Source organism: Nycticebus coucang, chromosome 3 (genome assembly GCF_027406575.1).
Source record: "Nycticebus coucang isolate mNycCou1 chromosome 3, mNycCou1.pri, whole genome shotgun sequence".
NCBI classification, from domain to species: domain Eukaryota; kingdom Metazoa; phylum Chordata; class Mammalia; order Primates; family Lorisidae; genus Nycticebus; species Nycticebus coucang.
In genome coordinates this window covers 64077480-64098230 of record NC_069782.1, presented here as the reverse complement: position 1 = coordinate 64098230, position 20751 = coordinate 64077480, and the positions used below count along the sequence as shown (strand labels likewise).

Here is a 20751-nt window from a genome sequence, read left to right as displayed (position 1 = left end):
TCCCCCTACAGAAGTAGCCTGTAAACACTTCAGTCAGGTCATGTCCCTCCTCTGCTCAGAATGCTCCATGTCTCCCATTTCACTTACAGGCAAAGCTAAAGTCCTTCTACACCCCACAAGCCCTATAGGACCTCTGCTGCCATGACTCCATGGTTTCAGCCATCTGGGCCTCCTCATCAGAAACCACTTATCACATTCCAGCCTCTAGGCCTCTTACCGGACCACTTTCCCCTGAACATCTGTATGTTTTACTTCCTTCAAGTCTTTACCAAAATGTCACCTTCTCAGGTGACACCGCATCTAAAATCCCCTTCCCCCACTCCCCTGTTTTTTTTTTTTTTTTGTTTGTTTGTTTGTTTGTTTGAGACGGATTCTCACTCTGTCGTCCAGGGTAGAGTGCTATGACATCACAGCTCACAGCAACCTCAAACTGCTAGGCTCAAGCGATCTTCTTGCTCCAGCCTTCCGAGTAGCTGGGACTACAGGCACCTACCACAACGCCTGGCTACTTTTAGAGAGAAGATCTTGCTCTTGCTAAGGCTGGTCTTGATCTCCTGAGCTCAGACAATTCATCTGCCTTTGCCTCAGAGAATGCTAGGATTACAGCTATGAACCACTTCACCTGGCCTTTCCCTTCCCTTTCTGCCTCAGTTCAAACAGGGTTCCCTCACTAGCATATTGATTATGAGTCTTAATAAAAGGGAGGTAATGACCTGGAGATCTACACAATAAGAGGCTCAAAGTTTGACCATTTTGAGCCAAGCCTGGGTAAAGGTGAAAGGTTGCAACCAGCCCTCTCCTGTGGCTCGAAGGCTCAACTGCAGGTGACCTCTGTCTTTGGAGTGTGTGGCCAGTATCAGCTTTGCAGCCCAGAGAGGATCTTTGCTGGTCATGCATATCACTGGAATTTAGGTGGCACACATCACATGCTAGAGGGTCCCCGATGTCTAGCTTTTCTTAGCCCCCTACATCATAGCACAAGGGTTTTCACAAATGCCAGGGGTCAGGGCTGAAATACTGGAGGGCAGCCCCCAGGTAGGAGGCGCAGAGCAGGTGCCATTATGGGGTTGGTCTAGCACAATGGTTCTCAACCTTCCTAATGCCGTGATGTATTTTCATTGTTACAAAGGGGTCAGGACCCATAGGTTGAGAACTGCTGGTAGCACAATAGGGGGTGACACCTAACATGTTCCTCCCCCACTAACTTCCCAAACATTTGCTGCATTTTTTGTTTTCAGCTCAGTTTGTGGGTAACCACCAAGCCCAGTGAGGAAGAGGAGCTCCCACTGAAGGAAGCTGACCTGGGGATGGTGCTGATTTGCATGACATTTTTATTCCCTTCAATTCTCTGAGCAACCACAAAGCCAGTGTGAGGCAGAAAAAATGTACAGAACCAGCCTCCAAGCAGGTGTTGGGAAAGAGTCAGACCAGACCTCCCTTATGTCTTGAACCCCTGGACAGGTCACACTGGCTCTCTGAGCCTCAGTTTCCTCCTCTGTAAAATGGAAATATAATTGCATTTACCTCACATACTATGTGCCAGGCTTTGGTCTGTATCCTAATATGATCCAATCCCTGCCCTGCCCTCCATGTATGGCTAGGGACTCACCCTGCATAGACCTGTCCCTTGCCCACTAGCTTCTGGCCAGATTAGCCATTGAGAAGCTTTGGGGGTAGCTTGTTAATCAAGAGGATGGGAAAAACCAAGGTATATTTCCCCATCTGCCTCTGGCAGTGTCTTCCACCAGACCTACCTTGCCTATGTCCAATTGGCCGGGCTGGGTTTGAAACTGCCACCTCTGTCATATGGGGTCGGTGCCCTACCCCTTTGAGCCACAGGCACCACCCCATATATCCAAATTTTTTGGTGGGGGGGACAGAGTCTCACTATGTTGTCCTGGGTAGAGTGCTATGGCGTCACAGCAACCTCCAACTCTTGGGCTTAAGCGATTCTCTTACTTCAGCCTCCCAAGTAGCTGGGACTGCAGGCACCTGCCACAAGGCCCAGCTATTTTTTGGTTGTAGTTGTCACTGTTGTTTGGCAGGCCCAGGTTGTATTCGAACTTGCCAGGTCTGGTGTATGTGGCTGCTGCCCTAGCCGTTGAGCTACAGGCACCAAGCCTATCTATATCCAAATTTTTATTAAAAAATTTTTTTCATGATCTGCCATATCCTTATTTTTATTTACTTAGTTTAGTTTAGTTTAGTTTTGAGACAGAGTCTCATTTTCTTGCCCCTGGTAGAGTGCTGTGGAATCATAGCTTACAGCAACCTCAGACTCTTGTGCTCAAGCCATCCTCCTGCCTCAGCCTCCCAAGTAGCTGGGACTGCAGGCATCTGCCACGCCTGGCTACTTTTTTTTTTTTTTGCAGTTTTTGGCTGGGGCCAAGCTTGAACCCGCCACCTCCAGTATATGCGGCCAGTGCCCTACTCCTTTGAGCCACAGGTGCTGCTCCTCCTGGCCATTTTTTAGAGATGGGGTCTCACTCTTGCTCAGGCGGGTCTCAAACTCGTGAGCTCAAGCCCTCCTCAGCCTCCTAGAGTGCTGGGATTACAGGTAGGAGCCATTGTACCCAGCCAATTTTTTAATTTTACAGATGAGAGTCTCACTATATTGCTCAGGCTGGCCTCAAACTCCTAGGCTCAAGTGATCTTCCCATCTCAGCTTCCCAAGTAACTAGGACTACAGATGCACGTCACTGTCCCCAGTTTTGCTAATTTTTAATAAGTGAAAATGTCATTTATTTATTGTCATTTATAAAGTATACATGAAAATTTTATGTATTTTTTTTTTGGTAGAGACAGAGTCTCACTTTACCGCCTTTAGTAGAGTGCCATGATGTCACAGGACTCACAGCAACCTCTAGCTCTTGGGCTTCCGTGATTCCCCTGCCTCAGCCTCCGGAGCAGCTGGGACTACAGGTGCCTGCCACAATGTCCGGCTATTTTTTGGTTGCAGTTCAGCCAGGGCTGGGTTTGAACCCGCCACCCTCGGTATATGGGGCCGGAGCCCTACTCACTGAGCCACAGGCGCCACCCTATGTATTTTTTTTTTTTTGCAGTTTTTGGCCGGGGCTGGGTTTGAACCCACCACTTCCGACATATGGGGCCGGCGCCCTACTCCTTTGAGCCACAGGTGCCGCCCTATTTATGTATTTTTTATTAAATCATAGCTGTGTACATTAATGTGATCATGGGGCACCATACACTGGTTTAATAGACCGTTTGCCACGTTTTCATCACACTGGTTAACATAGCCTTCCTGGCATTTTCTTAGTTATTGTGTTAAGACATTTATATTCTACATTTACTAAGTTTCATATGTACCCTTGTAAGATGCACCACCGCAGTTTTGCTAATTTTTAAATAATTTCTCTATCCCTTTGGTTTCTCATCTATGTAACCAACTCCTGTATTAAATCCCCTCTGTTGGGGCGGCGCCTGTGGCTCAGTGAGTAGGGCGCCGGCCCCATATGCCGAGGGTGGTGGGTTCAAACCCAGCCCCGGCCAAACTGCAACAAAAAAAAAATAGCCGGGTGCTGTGGCGGGCGCCTGTTGTCCCAGCTGCTCGGGAGGCTGAGGCAAGAGAATCGCGTAAGCCCGAGAGTTAGAGGTTGCTGTGAGCCGTGTGACGCCACGGCACTCTACCCGAGGGCGGTACAGTGAGACTCTGTCTCTACAAAAAAAAAAAAAACAACAATAAATCCCCTCTGTTTGAGATACTTCTATTTTCCTGACTAGACCATAACAGATGTAAAGCTGTTGTGAGAGTTGGGTTTTTTGTTTGTTTGTTTGAGACAGAGTCTCACTATGTAGCCCTTGGTAAAGTTCCATGGCATGCTCACAGCAACCTCAAACTCTTGGGCTCAAGCAATTCTCTTGCCTCAGCCTCCCAGTGGGTGGGATGACAGGCACTTGCCACAATGCCCAGCTATTTTTTGTTGCAGTTGTCATTGTTGTTTAGCTGGCTTGGGCTGGGTTCGAACCCACCACCTTCAGTGTATGTGGCTGGCGCCGTAACCACTGTGCTACAGGCGCCAAGCCAAGAGTTTTTTCTTTTAAGATATTGTTATGTGATGTTTGAAGCTGATTGAGTTAATAAAAAAAAAAGAAAATTATTTGTATGGGCCAGCACGGTGGCTCTTCCCTGTAATCCTAGCACTCTGGGAGGTGAGTGGATTGCTTGAGCTCAGGAGTTCAACCCTGAGCACAACCCTGTCACTACCAAAAATAAAGAAATTATCTGAGTGTCATAGTGGGTGCCTGTAGTCCCAGGTACTCTGGAGACTGAGGCAGGAGGATTGATTGAAACCAAGAATTTGCGTTTGCTGGCAGCTATGATGAAGCCACTGTACTCTACCCAAGGGCCATAGAGTGAGACTCTGTTTTAGAATAAAAAGTTATTGCATTTTTTAGATACAATAAAATCTTCCCTTTTTAGGGTAAAGTTGTACAAGTTTTGACAAATATATAGTCATGTAACCAAAACCACAATCAAGATATGCCTGGTTCTATCACCAAAAAGTTGTAGTCAACTTTTCCCTCCACCGCCACATCCTGACAACTACTGGTCTATTCATCATCCCTATAGGTTTGCCTTTTCTAGAAAGTCACAGAAATGGAATCAATACAGTTAATAGCCTTTTATTATTATTTTTTTTTTGAGACAGACTCTCACTTCGTCACTCTCAGAGTCTCACTTCATCAGCTCAGTAAATTCTTGGGCTCAAGTGATTCTCTTGCCTCAGCCTCTCAAATAGCTGGGATTACAGGCACCTGCTACAACATCCAGCTATTTTTAGAGACGGGGTCTCGCTCTTGCTCAGGCTGGTCTCAAACCTGTGAGCTCAGGCAATCCACCCAACTGGGCCTCTCAGAGTGCTAGGATTACAGGTGTGAACCACCGCGCCCAGCTATGCCTTGTTAATTTTTAAATTTTGTGTAGATATAAGGGTCTTGCTATGTTGTCCGGGTTGGTTTCAAACTCCCAGCTTCAAGCAGTCCTCCTGCCTCAGCCTCTCCCTTAAACCACAGGGATTAAAGGCATGAGCCATAGTGCCAGGCCAAATTTGTAACCTTTTGTATTTTGTTTATTTCCCTCATCCCAATGTGTTTGAGATTTATTGCTAAAATCACCAGCTTCTTCTTTCTGATTGCTGAGTGGTCTACTGTTGTGAGGATGTACTGTAGTTTGTGCAGCCTAGCCGAGGGAGCTGCTGTGAGTGATTTATGATGACTCAATATTTGTAGAGTGATTAGGACAGTAACTGGCATGTTCTACACGTGTCAGCTGTTATGATTTTGCTGGGGTGGGTGGGGCTTGCTGAAAAGTGGCCTCTTTGGTGTTCCTCTGCTTTTACTTGTGCATGTCTTCCTGGGTTGGAAGAGAGAGCCCACCCCTCTCAGCTTTGAAGGGCCAAGACTACATCTGGTGCAGACGTGGCAGAGGCTGGACTCTATCTACCGGGAGCCTCTCTTCCCCCTCCCTGAAGCCTTTCCTCTGCCTGCCAAAATCAGCATCTGGGAAGCTTCTCTGTAGCCTGGGGCCCCTTCCTCCAGTGCTGGGACAATGATGAGAAACTTGGAATCCATCTCAGACACTTCTCTCCCTGCAGTTAGTTCTTCAAAAGCTGAGAACGGGGATTGGGGGGGTGGGGATGGCGGGGGTGGGTGGGGGTGGGGACAGTGGAAGACTAGAAAGCATGGAGAGCACGCCTGGCCTCATTGATTTGGGGGAGTTTGGGATATTTGGGGTGAAGTTGGCAACAGAAGTCAGAGTGTTCCCATCACCTGGATTACAGAAAATGTTCCACACCTCTCTTTGACTGATGTAGTACTGTGTGGCCATCACAGCCCTTCTTCTGTTCCATCCCACTGGGGCAGGAATAAAGGTCCCTGTATAGGGACTGGGGAACAAACCAGAGGGCAGGGAGTCTGGGCATGGTGGCTTGTGCCTGAAATTCCAGCACTTTGGGAGGCTGAAGCAGGAGGATCACTTGATGCCAGTAGTTCTAGGTCAGCCTGGGCAACACAGCAGGATCCTGTGTCTAAAAAAATAAAATTATCTAGGCGCAGTAGCACATGCCTATAATTAACTTGAACCCAGGAGTTCCAGGTTACAGTGAGCTACAATTGTGCAACTGCACTCTAACATGGGTTACAGAGTGAGATAAAATATTTTTGTCTTTAAAAGATAAAATATTTTTAAAAAGGAGTCAGAGAGGGGGTGGCGCCTGTAGCTCAGTTGGTAAGGCGCCGGCCCCATATACCGAGGGTGGCGGGTTCAAACCCGGCCCCAGCTGAACTGCAACCAAAAAAAAATAGCCGGGCGTTGTGGCGGGCGCCTGTAGTCCCAGCTACTCAGGAGGCTGAGGCAAGAGAATCGCTTAAGCCCAGGAGTTGGAGGTTGCTGTGAGCTGTGTGATGCCATGGCACTCTACCGAGGGCCATAAAGTGAGGCTCTGTCTCTACAAACAAACAAACAAACAAACAAACAAACAAAAAAGGAGTCAGAGAGCCAGGACTGTTGGGCTGAGAGGAGCCAGGTAGCTCTAGTTCAAATCCCACCACTCTTATGTACCTCGGTTTTCCTCATCATTAAAAGGGGATGATGATAATAATACCTGCTTCCTTGGGTTGTAAGGATTCATACAGTGGTGCCCAGCATGTAGTGCCCAGCCATTATTGTTAGTGACCCTATAATTAGTGGAAGCTACTTCAAGGCTCTTTCTTCTCCTGAATTTCCCTTGCCTGAGAGTTCTTCAAGAAAGGGGCTCTATTTCCTTCCTCTTCTATGGCTCCCTCATTTGGGGAGCCTTTAGGGGGCAGGGCCAGCTCTTCCTTTGACTCTCCCCCACCATCAGGAAATCCAGTTCTCTGGCCCTTTCTCTCAGCTGACTTTGCTTCCCCAGAAGCAGGAGGGAGGCGGAAGTTGCCTGTTGGTGTCTGTGTGTCACTGAGAACATCACCTTTGTTTGGGAGCCATGGTTCCTCTAGCAGACAGCCGGATATGTCTGTGGCCTTGACATCACCCCTCCTCCCAGGTCCCTAGAGAGATGACAATTTGCTGAGCCAGCCCAGGCAAATGGAGGGGGTGACTTCCTCCTCAGCCTTCAGGTCCCTGCAGAGAGCTGAGATTTCCGCTCCAGTAGCTCCCCTGCAAGGAGTAAACCCAGTTTTGTTTGTGCCTCCTACTTTGTGGGTTGAACACCTGGTTTTTAGAGGTAGTCTAGGCAACACACTTCACTTGGCTGAAGACGCGGTGAGGTTTTCCTGAGGTCTAAGTGGACCCCAAGATCTGGCCTGGAACTAAGTAGACCCCATAAACTAGCTCAGGAGAAGAAGCAAAGTCTAAAATGACTGGTCATTCTCTGACCTTTGCTATGTCTCAATCAAAGCTCTAATACCTGGCTCAGCGCCTGTGGCTCAAGCGGCTAAGGCACCAGCCACACACACCTGAGCTGGCGGGTTCAAATCCAACCTGAGCCCGCCAAACAACAATGATGGCTGCAACAAACAATAGCTGGGTGTTGTGGCAGGTGCCTGTAGTCCCAGCTACTTGGGAGGTGGAGGCAGGAGAATCACTTGAGCCTAGGAGTTGGAGGTTGCTGTGAGCTGTGATGCTACCGCACTCTACCCCGCACTCCTCCCAGCTTGAGGCTCTGTCTCAAAAAAAAAAAGAAAAAAAGCTCTACTACCTGTGTTAGAAGCATCTGGTTTCTTCTTTCTCCTCCATTGGACTGTCAGCTTTGGATAGCAGCAGCGAAGGAGGTGTCAAGAAGGCTTACCGTGGAGCATTACCTGTTTTGTTAATACATACACATATGTATAGATTCCATTTTTTTTTTTTTTTGTAGAGACAGATTCACTTTATCACCCTCGGTAGAGTGCCGTGGTGCCAACAGCTCACAGCAACCTCCAACTCCTGGGTTTAGGCAATTCTCTTGCCTCAGCCTCCCGAGTAGTTGGGACTACCGGTGCCTGCCACAACACCCGGCTATTTTTTTGTTGCAGTTTGGCCGGGTGGGGTTTGAACCTGCCACCTTCGGTATATGGGGCCGGCGCCCTACACACTGAGCCACAGGTGCCACCCCAGTTTTTCTGTTTTTAGTAAAGAAAGGGTCTCTCTTTTGCTCAGGCTAGTCTCGAACCTGTGAGCTCAAACAATCTGCCATCCTTGGCCTCCCAGAGTGCTATGATTACAGGCGTGAGCCTCCGTGCCTGGCCTTCCGTTAATAATTTTATATGTTTGTTGTTAATATAAGTTTGTTAACATGTATTTGATAACTAAAGCAAATAAAAAATACGTTGGACAAACTATTGATATGTTTATTAACAATGTTATTTATTAAGGGGCCTGGCATGGTAGCATGTACCAGTAATCCCAGCTACTGTGAAAACTGAGGTAGGAGAATCGCTTGAGCCCAGGAGTCCAAGGCTGCAGTGATCTATAATCATTACACTGCACTGTAGCCTGGGCAATAGAGTGAGAGCTCATTTCTCTCTCTGTCTTTTTTTGTGTGTGTGGAGACATAGTCTCACTTTTTTGCCTCAGTAGAGTGCTGTGGCATCACACAGCTCACAGCAACTCCTGGGCTTAGGTGATTCTCTTGCCTCAGCCTCCAGAATAGCTGGTATTGCAGGTGCCTACCACAATGCCTGGCTATTTTGTTGTTGTTGTTGCAGTTTGGCCAGGGCCCGGTTTGAACCCACCACCCTCGGTATATGAGGCCAGCGCCCTGCCCATAGAGCCACATGTGCTGCCCAAGACCTCATTTCAAAATGGAAAAAAAGAGGTTATTTTATATTGTTTATCATCATCATCATCATCATTACAAGAACTGTTTTATAACTAGAAGTGTTGGAAGTTGTTACCCTTTATTTTTCCTGTCTTTGTAAGTTTTTGCAATTGGTAACACAAGCTAAAAATTTCACTATGAGTAGCTGGCTCCTTCTCATTTAATTTTCCTTCCCACCAGCTATGCTCCCTGAGAGTAACTGCTGTGACTAGGGTCTCATGTGCCTTCTCCCAGAGATGGCCTGTCAGTCCACAGGCAAATGTGTGTGTATTTATACAGTCCTTATAAATACACCCAGAAATGCAATGTATATGGGCCTGCATTGTGCTGTTTTCAACTGATACACTGAAGACCGTTTCACAGTCTTGAAGTCAGTACCCACAAGACTATTCCCTTTTTACTTTTTAAGAGGCATAAGTGGACTAATTCTAATTTTTTTTTTTTTTGTGGTTTTTGGCCGGGGCTGGGTTTGAACCCGCCACCTCTGGCATATGGGACCGGCGCCCTACTCCTTGAGCCACAGGCGCCGCCCGACTAATTCTAATTTTATTTTATTTTATTTTATTAATTTAATTTAATTTTTTTTTTTTTGAGACAGAGTCTCACTATGTTGCCGTTGGGTCAGAGCTCACAGCAACCTCAAACTCTTGGGCTTAAGTGATTCTCTTGTCTCAGCCTCCCAAGTAGCTGGGACTACAGGCGTCCACCACAATGCCCGGCTAGATTCTAATTTTCTTTTACATCCAGGAGACTGTGCCTAACCACTCCCTGTTTTTTATTGGTTGCACTGTCTGGTTATCAAGTCCTTTGGTTTTTTTTTTTTTTTGGCCGGGGCTGGGTTTGAACCCGCCACCTCCGGCATGTGGGACCGGCGCCCTACTCCTTGAGCCACAGGCGCCGCCCAAGTCCTTTGTTTTTTTTAAATTTAATTTATTGTTGGAATAGGACGTGTATGCACATGTTACGGAATTCAGAAAACACAAAAGTATTCACTGAATGAAAGCAGTCTCCCTCCCATCCTCAAGTCCTTCGCCCCCATCTCTCAGTTCCCTCTCCCAGAAATTTTGCCAATTTCTTCTTGGAATACTCTGCGTATTCTGCACACATACAGTAGGCTATCAGCTCCATGGGGACAGGGAATTTGTATATATCTCCGGATTTTAGAACAATACCTGACACACTGTAAATGTTTAATGTATTTGTGAAAAAACATTCAAGCAGGCCAGGAGGGGCCTCACGCCTGTAATTCTAGCGCTCTGGGAGGCTGAGGCAGTAGACTGCCTGAGCTCAGGAGTTGGAGACCACCATGAATAAGAGAGAGACCCATCTCTACTAAACATAGAAAACTAGCCAAACACCCAGGGCACCTGTACTCCCAGCTTCTCAAGAGACGTAAGAGGATCACTTGAGGCCAGGTGTTTGAGGTTGCTGTGAACTATGACACCAAGGCACTCTTATCCAGGCAACAGTGAGACCTCTGTCTCTAAAAATAAAAAAAAAAAATCATTAGAGCAGATTATGTGTATATTTTCACAAATGGTACCCTCTTAACATAAAAGGCCATCTCTCCCACCTAAACATAAGCTCCATGAGGACAAGGAACTTTTTTTCCTGTTTAGTGCCCAGTAGGCACACCAAAAACATTTGTTTAGGGAATGAGGGGCTCTCCTATCTTGTTGTCAAGCTGCCAGTCTTTTCTCTCTCTCTCACACACACACATATATCAGTCACTGAAGGTGTACTTTTTGTTTTTCTTAAATTTTTTCTTTTTGAGACAGAGCCTCACTTTCTCACCCTCGATAGAGTTCTGTGGCATCTTAGCTCACAGCAACCTCAAACTCTTGAGCTCAAGTGATTCTCTGGCCTCAGCCTCCCATGTAGTTGGGATTACAGGCACCCACCACAATGTCTGGCTATTTTTTTTTTTTTATTGCAGTTTGGCCGGGGCCCTCTTCGAACCCACCACCCTTGGTATATGGGGCCGGCGCCCTACTCACTGAGCCACAGGTGCCGCCCAATGTCTGGCTATTTTTAAGAGAGAGGGTCTCGCTCTTGCTCAGGCTGGTCTCGAACCTGTGAGCTCAGGGCAATCCACCCGGCTTGGCCTCCCAAATTCTGGGATTACAGGTGTGAACCATTACGCCAGGCCAGTGTACTTTATTTTTGCAGCTAGGCACACAGAAACGCTCGAGAAAACCTAGGTGAGAGGAAGAGGGGGGAATGAGAAAACAAATGGAGTAAGCAACCTGGAAGACAGGCACATCCTGGGCCTTGCCAGCCACTCCAACTAGGGCGGGACAGTGATTTACACAGGCAGGTTTAATTGCTGGGCGTCCCCAGTCTCTTAGGGGAGAAGGAGCAGTGCCTGCATTCTGGAGTCCAATCAAGGCAGAGACAATCCTGTCTTTAGCGAATGTGTGACACACAGTAGGACTTATTTGTTGGATGAGTCTATTTGCTGGGTTGATACATAGTAGGCATTTGGACCCCTGTTGAGTACAAAATGGGGATCCGGGCTTTCCTCCAATTCTGGGGTCCCAGGGATAGACCCGAATATATTTGGAATTGAAGACTGTTGTTTCAGGTGGATGTCACCTGGCTAGGAGCGCTGTGACGTCATGGGGCTGAGTGACGGCCCCTGCTGGCCAGTTCTCACGGGTGGGGGCTGGGAGTGGCGGAGCAAGAGGTGGGAGTGCGGACAGAGAGTCCCAGCGCTCTCCAGGGCCTGCTCTCCGGTCACATCTGGAATTCATTGCAGCCGCCGCCGCCGGAAAGGGGAGGAGAGAAGGGAGAAGGGCGGGGCGAGAGGGGGGCCGAGGCGGTGGCTCTCCCCGCCCCCCCTCGGTCCCTGGTCCCCAACCCCGGGACGCAGCCGAGCCCGGCGGGCAACCCCGGCCCCAGCTGCGGCCGCCCCGGGGACGCAAACGCCAAGGCCCCTTCGGCCAGGTCAGGGACCCGGGCCTAGCCAGGTGAGCGCGTGCAGCCTGGGGGAGGCAGAAAGGGCGGTCCCTAGTCCCCTGAGGTCCCTGGATCGAAGCTGGGGGGCCCGGTCAGGGGGCTGGAGTTCGCAGGGGCGCGCACCCGTCGCCTGTGTTCTTGCTGCATGGAGGCGATGGTCACAGTGCGCCCTCTCCGCGACTCCTGGCGGTCCCGGCGGACTCCGCGGTGAACCCCGGGACTGAGCTCCCCGCCTTCTCCGGCGGCAGGAAGTTGGCGCCGAGAAGGCGGAATCCGAGCGCTTTCCGCTAGAGACTTTGGAAGACAGGACGATGTGCCCAGGGGCCAGGGTATGGGGGAGTGTGTTGGGAAGAGGGGAACAGCACCCCTCCCGGCTGACCCGGCTGAGCAAGATCGAAGGTGTTGCGCTATGCGAAGCCTCCAAGCCAAGGGGCGGGGCCCTCGGGGAAGGCAGTCGCCGTCTGCCTGAGCTTCTGGCTTTCTGCCTTGGTTTCCCCAAGTTGTTCTCCTCCTCCAGTTCCCTGTGGGGGCGTGGCTTTGTTCTGGAAGGAAAATGAGCGCAACAGCCTGGATCTGGCTCCTCCTCTTTCAGCTCCAGCTCAAGGATGGGGCGTGGGTGAAGGCCCCAGTGGCTTGGACCCTGCGTGGTCCCGAGCACCGCACAGCGTCAGGGAAGTTGTCCCCTTGGGCACGGGTTGACTCACTCGGGGATTTCCACCCCTCTCCCTTGTCTCTGCCCTTGTCAGGCACTCCGGGCGCCACGCGCTGAGCCCACGGTCCCCTGCCTGGCGTGACGCCGGCACAGCACTCCGCGTGCGACTGGTGCTGGGACCTCACCCTTTGGCTAGTCCTCCGAGAATCTCGAGGGGGGCCTCTGGCTGGACCAAGAGAGTCCCAGCAGTCCCATTTGGAAATGTTGGGGTCCCCGCGCATGTGTCGATCGCAGAACAGAGGAGTCACGGCCCTAGCGTGAGTGAGTGTGGATACCGCACATTACTCGGTCAGATAAGAAGGCAGAAAGTGCGGGCCCGCGCGGTGGCGGCTCCTGCTGCAGTCTCCACGGAGACGCGCTAGGCTTCAACGCCGGGGTGGTGGTGGCTGTGGTGGTAGTTGTGGGGTGGGGGAGCTGCCAGCAAACTAGACGTGTCTCCAGTTTCCTTTGCTGTTGTTTGGTCTTGGGGCTGCACTTAGGAGCTTCCACCCTTGGTAGCTCACTGGGTTCTCATTTGCTCATTCATTCATTTACTTATTTGCTTATCTCACGTGTTTGCTGAGCGCTTTCTTTGCGCCAGGCGTCCTTGCAGAGGCTGAGAATGAACTTGGTCTGTGTCCTCCAGTATTCACATTCTATCGTGATAGTTTCCCAGGCAAGTGCTGTGAAGATAATAAAGGGAGATGCTGTGATAGAAAAGGGCTTGGAGAAGGTTACCATTGTCGCCTAGTAGTCCAAGGAAGCCCCTCTGAGAAGGTGAGCTTTAAATTGAAAGCTGAAAGAGGAGGAGACAGTCATTTGAGGATTTGGAGGAAGGGTGGACCAGGGGTGGGAGTGGCACATAGGAGGCTAGTGTGTTTGGATTGGCTGGTGCTGGGGGAGAGTCCGGAAAGCTATGTAGGCAGGGGCCGTGCCACTGGGGCCATAGGGAGCCATGGAAGAATATTGAGTCTGGGAGTGACATAAGTTTAAAAGCTCCCTGGCAGCTCCTGTGGCTCAGTGATTATGGCGCCGGCCCCATATACCAAAGGGTGGTGGGTTCGAACCCGGCCCCATCCAAACTGCAATAAAAAATAGCCCAGCATTGTGATGGGCGCCTGTAGTCCCAGCTACTTGGGAAACTGAGGCAAGAGAATCCCCTAAACCTAAGAGCTGGATGTTGCTGTGAGCTGTGACGCCACAGCACTCCACCAAGGGCGACAAAGTGAGACTCTATCTAAAAAAAAAAAAAAAAAAAACTGCCTGGTGGAGAATCGCAGTGTAGGAGGGGGTCTGTTGGAAGGACCAAAAGATGGAGGGAGGGGACAGCCCTGTGCAAAAGTCATGGGATCTTTGGGTGATCAGGAGAAACTGTAACCACAGATCTGCCTCTCTGGAACTAAGAGGAGATGGAGAGGAACCTGGAAGCGATTGAGCCTTCCTCCAGCCTTCTGGTAGCTTAATCTCTGGCCAGTCTTTCCAGTCTATCTCTTTTCCCTTCCCTCCAAGTCCTGTCACTTGTCCATGTTCCCTTTCAGGCCTGGACATTCCATCTCTTGTTCTGAGTCCAGTTGCCTCTTCTAGAATCCCTGGGAGGGAGTTAGGATTGCTTTAGTGAAGGTGGACTAGGAAACAGGCCCCATGTCCTCCCCTGAACCCTGGAGCCCGACATAGGGCAGAGGAAGCAGACCAGGCCTCCGTCTGTCTAGGGGGTGACTCTTTTGCCAGTTCCAAACTGCCCTGCTTTCTCTTTCTGGGAAGCTTTAACTGCCTAAGCTCCCGCCTTAACACAGTCATAGTAGGGAAGATGAGACTTGGATATAGTGTAGGCCCCAGTTTCCCTTTCTTTAGAAGAGCTGCTCTTCTCTCTGTGGGTGCTTTAGCCTCCTGGGGCTGCAAAAAGTGGGACTGCTGCATCCCTTTGCCCACCTCCCCTTGTCTTTTCTCCACTTTTTCACTTTTTGGTGAGTCCTTGGGGTGTAAGGCCTGAACACTAATTCTCCAGGAAGCGGCAGTAAATCTTTCTCTTGGTGAGCAGTTGAAGGGGTGGGCGTGAGACACACCCTGGGCTTCTTGCCCACCAGCGAGTGCGCTTCCCAGGCCGGCAAAGGAGCCTTGATTCTCATGAGCTCAAGGAGGGGCCCAGAAGACCAGGGCAGCCTGCTGGGGGAGGGGCGTCTGGTCGGGGTGACCTACGGGTTAGGCCGCAGTTCAGGCTGCCCCCAGGGACATCAACATAGCCTTAATTCTGTCTTCAGACAGCGCTGAGCTCCAGTCGCGGGTTCAGTAGGGCTGGTCGGAGAGCGCCCCCAGCTGGGCCAATCAGAGGTCGAAAATGGACCGTCAGGCCAATAGACAAATTGCTCGGTGTCCGGGGGTTGAAAATGAGCCAATCAGGGCGTGGGCTGTGTCTGGCCCCACAGCCGGTGGGGTGAGGCCAAGTCAACTGTGGACTGGCTACAGCTGATAGAGAGCATCAGGCCGCCCGGGGCTACGTCCAGCAAGGGAACAAGGGCTCTCTGTGTGGCGATCTGGGCGGGGCAGCGGTCCCCCAGAGAAGTTCACAAGACCTTGTCTGTTCCCAAACTAAGATGGATGTCCCTCCACTCCGGGGGCGAAGCTGCCTCGAAGTAGGGCTGGGGAGGAAGGACGCCCCTCCAAGGGGGCGGCTGGAGACTGAGATGGGTGGGCGACCGTGGAAGCCCCCTATCACTCCTAGCTTACTAGAAACTGGCCTAACCAGACTTTTCTGGGACAGTGCGCTGAGTCCTTGCCAGGCATGTTTCAAGGGATCTGGGGCGACTCTCCCTCACACCTACCTCCTTCTAAAAGGCAGACACTGCACTGGAGACCGCCTTTACTCTACCCCCAAGCTGGGGGAAAGCCATAGCGTCTGCCACTCATCCTCTCTGCCTCTTATCCTGCTCTTCCCCCACTGCTCAGTTTTCCTTGAGAGGCGGGTGACGCAGGCTTTCATGGAAACAAATGCCATGGTCCCCTCCCCCGCGGAGTTTCACGCCCCCTCACTCCTGCTGGCTCACATGACTTCAGCACAGATGCCCAATCCCCCCAGCCAGGACCCCCCAAACCCCCCCGCCCCACACACACACACTCCAGCCTTCCCCACACCGGATGGGACTAGAGAGGGAGAACTCCACCCTGTTTGTTCCCAGGGCCTCACATCTGGTTTTTATCCTGGCCGGGGAGGGGTGCCATTGCCTTGCCCACCCCACCGGGACTCTGTGCCTCAGGGCAGAGTTACATGGTGTTGGCGGGAACAGGCTTTCAGGCATCTTCCCTGGTTGGTTTAGTCAGCATCCCCTCCCCTCCCAAAAGATTGTGGGTGGACCACCAAATCTAGAGCTGTCCTGTGTGTGGCAGGAAGAGGGGAGCTAATAACATTAGGTAATTTTTTTTAATGCTTGCTATGTGCTAAGCATGCCTCTTACATCATTTAAAAGGATTTACCTATTACACCTGTGAAGTGGACTTTCTTCTCCCCATTGCACAGATGAGGACCTTGAGGCTAAGAGGCTGAGTGTTTTTTTTTTGGGGGGGGGTTTGAGACAAAGTCTTAAGCTGTTGCCCTGGGTAGAGTGCCGTGACATCATCACAGCTCCCAGCAATCTCCAACTCTTGGGTGATCCCCTTGCCTCAGTTTTTTCTATTTTTAGTAGAGACGAGGTCCCTCTTTTTGCTCAGGCTGGTCTCAAACTCATGAGCTCAAGCAATCCACCCTCCTTGGCCTCCCAGAGGGCTAGGATTACAGGCATGAGCCACCGTGCCCAGCCTGAGAGTGTTAAGTGACATTGTTCAGCATGTTAGTATTGCAGTGAGAGCCTCTGGATTGCCTCCAACGTCTGTGTCCTTGAAGATAGTGTGACCTCTGAGAAGTTTAAACCTCAGGGCCACCCTAGTGTCTCCCCAAGACCTTGTCTTGGGAGCATCCAAGGCCTCAAGGCTTAGACCTAGGCTAAAATCAGGGGCAGTGGGAGGTAATGAGCAGGGAAGGGTGCTATCAGTGGCAAGAAATCTCCTAGACCTAGGTCACCAGACAGCATGAGGTTCATGGCTTCTGTGTTTGGGAAAAGAGACAAACCCTCCACCCTCTACCCAAGGCTTACTTTCTGGGTAGATGGGCAAGGTTTCTGGAAGTCCACACTGTATCCTTCATGCTAATTGGGGGAACTTCTGTCCCTTTGAAAGAGAGTGTAACTACTTGGGGAACTGAGGCAAAAGATCACTTGAGGCCAGAATTTCAAGACTAGCCTGGGCAACACAGCCAGAGCTCATCTCTGTAAAACAGTAGAAACATTAGCCAGGCTTGTGGTGATGTCCTAGCTACCTGGGAGGTGGGAGAATCTGTTGATCACAGGACTTTGAGATTGCAGTGAGCTATGATCACACTATTGCACTCCATCCTGGGCAACAGAGGGAGACTGTGTCTCTAAAAAAATAAAATTTAGTGTGGCTCAAGAGGCTAAGGCGCCAGCCACATACACGAGCTGGTGGGTTCGAATCCAGCCCGGGCCCACCAAACAACAATGATGGCTGCAACCAAAAAATAAAATTTAGGCCAGGCACAGTAGCTCATGCCTGTAATCCTAGCATTTTGGGAGGACAAGTGGGTGGATTATTTGAGCTCAGGAGTTCAAGACCAGCATGAGCAAGAGCAAGACCCCATCTCTACTAAACATAGAAAAATTAGCCAGGTATGATGGCAGGTGCCTGTAGTCCCAGATGCTTGGGAGGCTAAAGCAAGAGGATGACTTGAGCCTAGGAGTTTGAAGTTGCTGTGAGCTATGATGCCATAGCACTCTAGCCCGGGGCAATAGAGTGCCAAATAAATAAATAAATAAAATAAAAAATTTTCCACGCCTGTAGTCCCAGCTGCTCGGGAGGCTGAGGCAGGAGAATCGCTGAAGCCCAAGAGCTAGAGGTTGCTGTGAGTCCTGTGACATCATGGCACTCTACCAAAGGCGGTAAAGTGAGACTCTCTCTACAAAAAAACAAATAATAATAAAAAAATAATAAAAATAAAAAAATTTCCAGACTTGATGGTGTGTACCTGTAGTCCCAGCTGCTCAAGAGGCTCAGGAAAGAGGATCACTTGAAGCCTAGGAATTTGAGATTGCAGTGAGCTATGATTGTGCCACTGCAGTCCAGTATGGGTGACAGAGTGAGATCCCATCTCTAAAACAATAAAATACAAAGGGAGCATCATCGGGCGGCACCTGTGGCTCAGTGAGTAGGGCGCTGGCCCCATATACCAACGGTGGCAGGTCAAACCCGGCTCCGGCCAAACTGCAACAAAAAAATAGCTGGGTGTTGTGGCAGGCGCCTGTAGTCCCAGCTACTCGGGAGGCTGAGGCAAGAGAATCGCCTAAGCCCAAAAAGCTGGAGATTGCTGTGAGCTGTGATGCCACATCACTCTACCGTGGGCGATAAAGTGAGATTTTGTCTCAAAAAAAAAAAAGGGAGCATCATCTAGGGCAGCGGTTCTCAACTTGTGGATTGTGAGCCTTTTGTAACAATGAAAATACATTGCGGCATTAGGAAAGTTGAGAACCACTGATCTAGGTTATAGAGGCTGCAGAGCCAGTCTCTCTGGCTTTGCCACCTGCTAGCTTTGAGACTTTGGGAAAGTGAAATGACCTCTTTGGATTTCCCATCTGTGAATGTGAAACCCAGAGATAGATGATAATTCTGACTTCCACGTGGCCATTCAGTGAGGAGTGACAGAGCTGGACCCTGAACCTCAGCTGCCTGAGGTCATAGCCCAGGCAGAAGCTAGCACTTTCTGACCTGTTGTTTGTCTTTCTCTCTTCTCTGCAGTTCTGACAGCCCCATGGCCCTGGCTGGCCACTGAGCTCCAACATGGGCAGCTTGTACTCACAGTACCTGAACTCTAGCAAGGTTCTGGAACACTACAGTTATACTAAGGAGACACTGGAAACACAGGAGACACCCTCCCGGCAGGTGGCCTCAACCTTCATCATCATCCTCTGCTGTGCCATCGTGGTGGAGAACTTGCTAGTACTCATAGCGGTGGCGCGCAACAGCAAGTTCCACTCGGCCATGTACTTGTTCTTGGGCAACCTGGCAGCCTCAGATCTCCTGGCAGGTGTGGCCTTTATAGCCAATACCTTGCTCTCTGGCCCCTTCACGTTGGGGCTGACACCTGTGCAGTGGTTTGCCCGCGAGGGCTCCGCCTTCATCACGCTCTCTGCCTCTGTCTTCAGCCTCCTGGCCATTGCCATCGAGAGGCATGTGGCCATTGCCAAGGTCAAACTTTATGGCAGTGACAAGAGCTGCCGAATGCTGCTGCTCATTGGGGCCTCATGGCTCATCTCACTGGTTCTTGGAGGCCTGCCCATCCTTGGCTGGAACTGCCTGGGCCACCTTGAGGCCTGTTCCACCGTCCTGCCTCTCTACGCCAAGCAGTATGTGCTGTGTGTGGTGACCATCTTCTCTGTCATCTTGTTGGCCATTGTGGCTCTGTATGTCCGCATCTACTGTGTAGTCCGCTCAAGCCATGCAGATGTGACCAGCTCGCAGACATTGGCCCTGCTCAAGACTGTCACCATTGTGCTCGGCGTCTTCATCGTCTGCTGGCTGCCCGCCTTTAGTATCCTCCTTCTGGACTACGCCTGTCCAGTCCGCTCCTGCCCAGTCCTCTATAAAGCTCACTACTTCTTTGCCTTTGCCACACTCAATTCGCTGCTCAATCCTGTCATCTACACATGGCGCAGCCGAGACCTACGGCGGGAGGTGCTGAGGCCACTGCAGTGCTGGCGGCAGGCAGCAGCAGGGGTGCAAGGGCGGGGGGATGGGACCCCAGGCCACCACCTCCTGCCGCTGTGTAGCTCTAGCTCGTTAGAGAGGGGCACGCACATGCCAACATCACCTATGTTCCTGGAGGGCAATACTATGGTCTGAGTAGGACAAGATGGGCTGACAACCAGCTATCAGAGGGGGCTGCATGGAAAGGCACCAGGTGACCTCAGACAGAGACAAGGGGCTGGCAAGCCAGATGCCCCCACCCACAGGCCTGGGTGATACTGCAAGCATTTTACACCCCACATGGCCAGCTGAGGCACCACCTAGTCAGGTAGAGTGCTGCAGTGGGGTTCTGGGACCCAGCGCAATGCTCAGTGTGACCAATTTAGAACTGGATCATGAGGAGGCCGTGGGTACACCCATAAAGGGTTGGGGTGACAGGAGTTGAAAATTCAAGGGGAACTCAGAGCAGGGCCACTTTACCAGCCGGTACAAAGGATTTCAACATTTTCCTTTCCAACCCCCCACCCTGCACCAAAGTCCCCTCTCTGAATTTATTGCTCCTGCAACCTTCTCTGGACAACCTCAGGCCACTTCTTTAGAACTGCTGTCCTGTGGAGCTGGAGGTCCCCTTCCATGCCCTCCTAGGCCTGAATTCACAGCTTCCCCAAATTTCATCAGCTGTCACTCAGGCTATTTCTTCCCTTTCCTCTGAGTCCATGAGATGCCCGGAAATCTTGGGGTGGAGGAAGGGAGGGGGCTGAACCCATCCCCCATTCTCAGACTTCTCTGGTCAGTGGCACTATTTGTGTCATAGATGAATCACCAAAGATGAGAAATACCAGTTTTGGGGGGAGGGACCTGCTATGGAGAGTGGGGTGGGACTTGAGAAAATTCAGGGAGAAATGTTTGCAGAGGACCCTTCCTCTTCCAAATGCAACCACCCTTAAGCCATCCCCACCTGCACACCTGCAGCCCCAGCCACGGTACCCGGGCTCCTAAGACAGGGCAGCCCTGAGTCTGTGCCTTCTTTCAGGTCATACTGAACAGGGTGAGGATATTTCCAGGGGATGCTGTCCCCTAACCTATCCCAGAGGGACTTTATGAAATCCTGTCGATAAATGGAAGGGATTTTACGGTACAAATGAATATTTATGTGTGTCTTTGTGTGTCCACATATGTGATGTCTGTGACCTCCTCTCCCAATCTCCTTTTCCCCAGAATGGATACTGTTTTGTCTCCTCTTGTCCGTGATGAAGCTGCCAAAGGGAGGATCTGGCCCTGCCCAGATCCAATGCTGGCTCATCTCCCCAGATGAGAGCTGAGTGCAGGTCACACTGGGGAGGAGAACCTCAAGCCTCAAAGTAATTTCTTGTGAATGCCACGGGTGTGGGGTAGGGGTCTTTGGGGAGCAAGGAGCCAGTCAGGGGCTTCTCTCCTCCTCATACAGCTCCCCCAAACATCCCCTCATGCCTGAGGCCCAGACCTGGGCCAATAAACAGTTCAATTTCTCTTTCTGGTGGT

At 50.8% G+C, this 20751-nt stretch overlaps 1 protein-coding gene across 2 annotated transcripts; it reads left to right on the top strand.

The window, feature by feature from the left end:
• The first annotated feature begins 11574 nt into the window (after positions 1-11574).
• On the top strand, positions 11575-20734 carry S1PR2 (sphingosine-1-phosphate receptor 2). 2 transcript variants are annotated; one of them, XM_053585777.1, is made up of 2 exons: positions 11575-11767; positions 18283-20734. In XM_053585777.1, the coding sequence occupies exon 2, from the start codon at positions 18325-18327 to the stop codon at positions 19384-19386; it is 1062 nt and encodes a 353-aa protein (XP_053441752.1). In that variant the 5' UTR covers positions 11575-11767; positions 18283-18324; the 3' UTR covers positions 19387-20734. The 2 variants fall into 2 exon arrangements, with proteins under 2 accessions (XP_053441752.1, XP_053441754.1); XM_053585779.1 differs by lacking the exon at positions 11575-11767 and adding an exon at positions 11957-12085.
• The last annotated feature ends 17 nt before the right edge of the window (positions 20735-20751 follow it).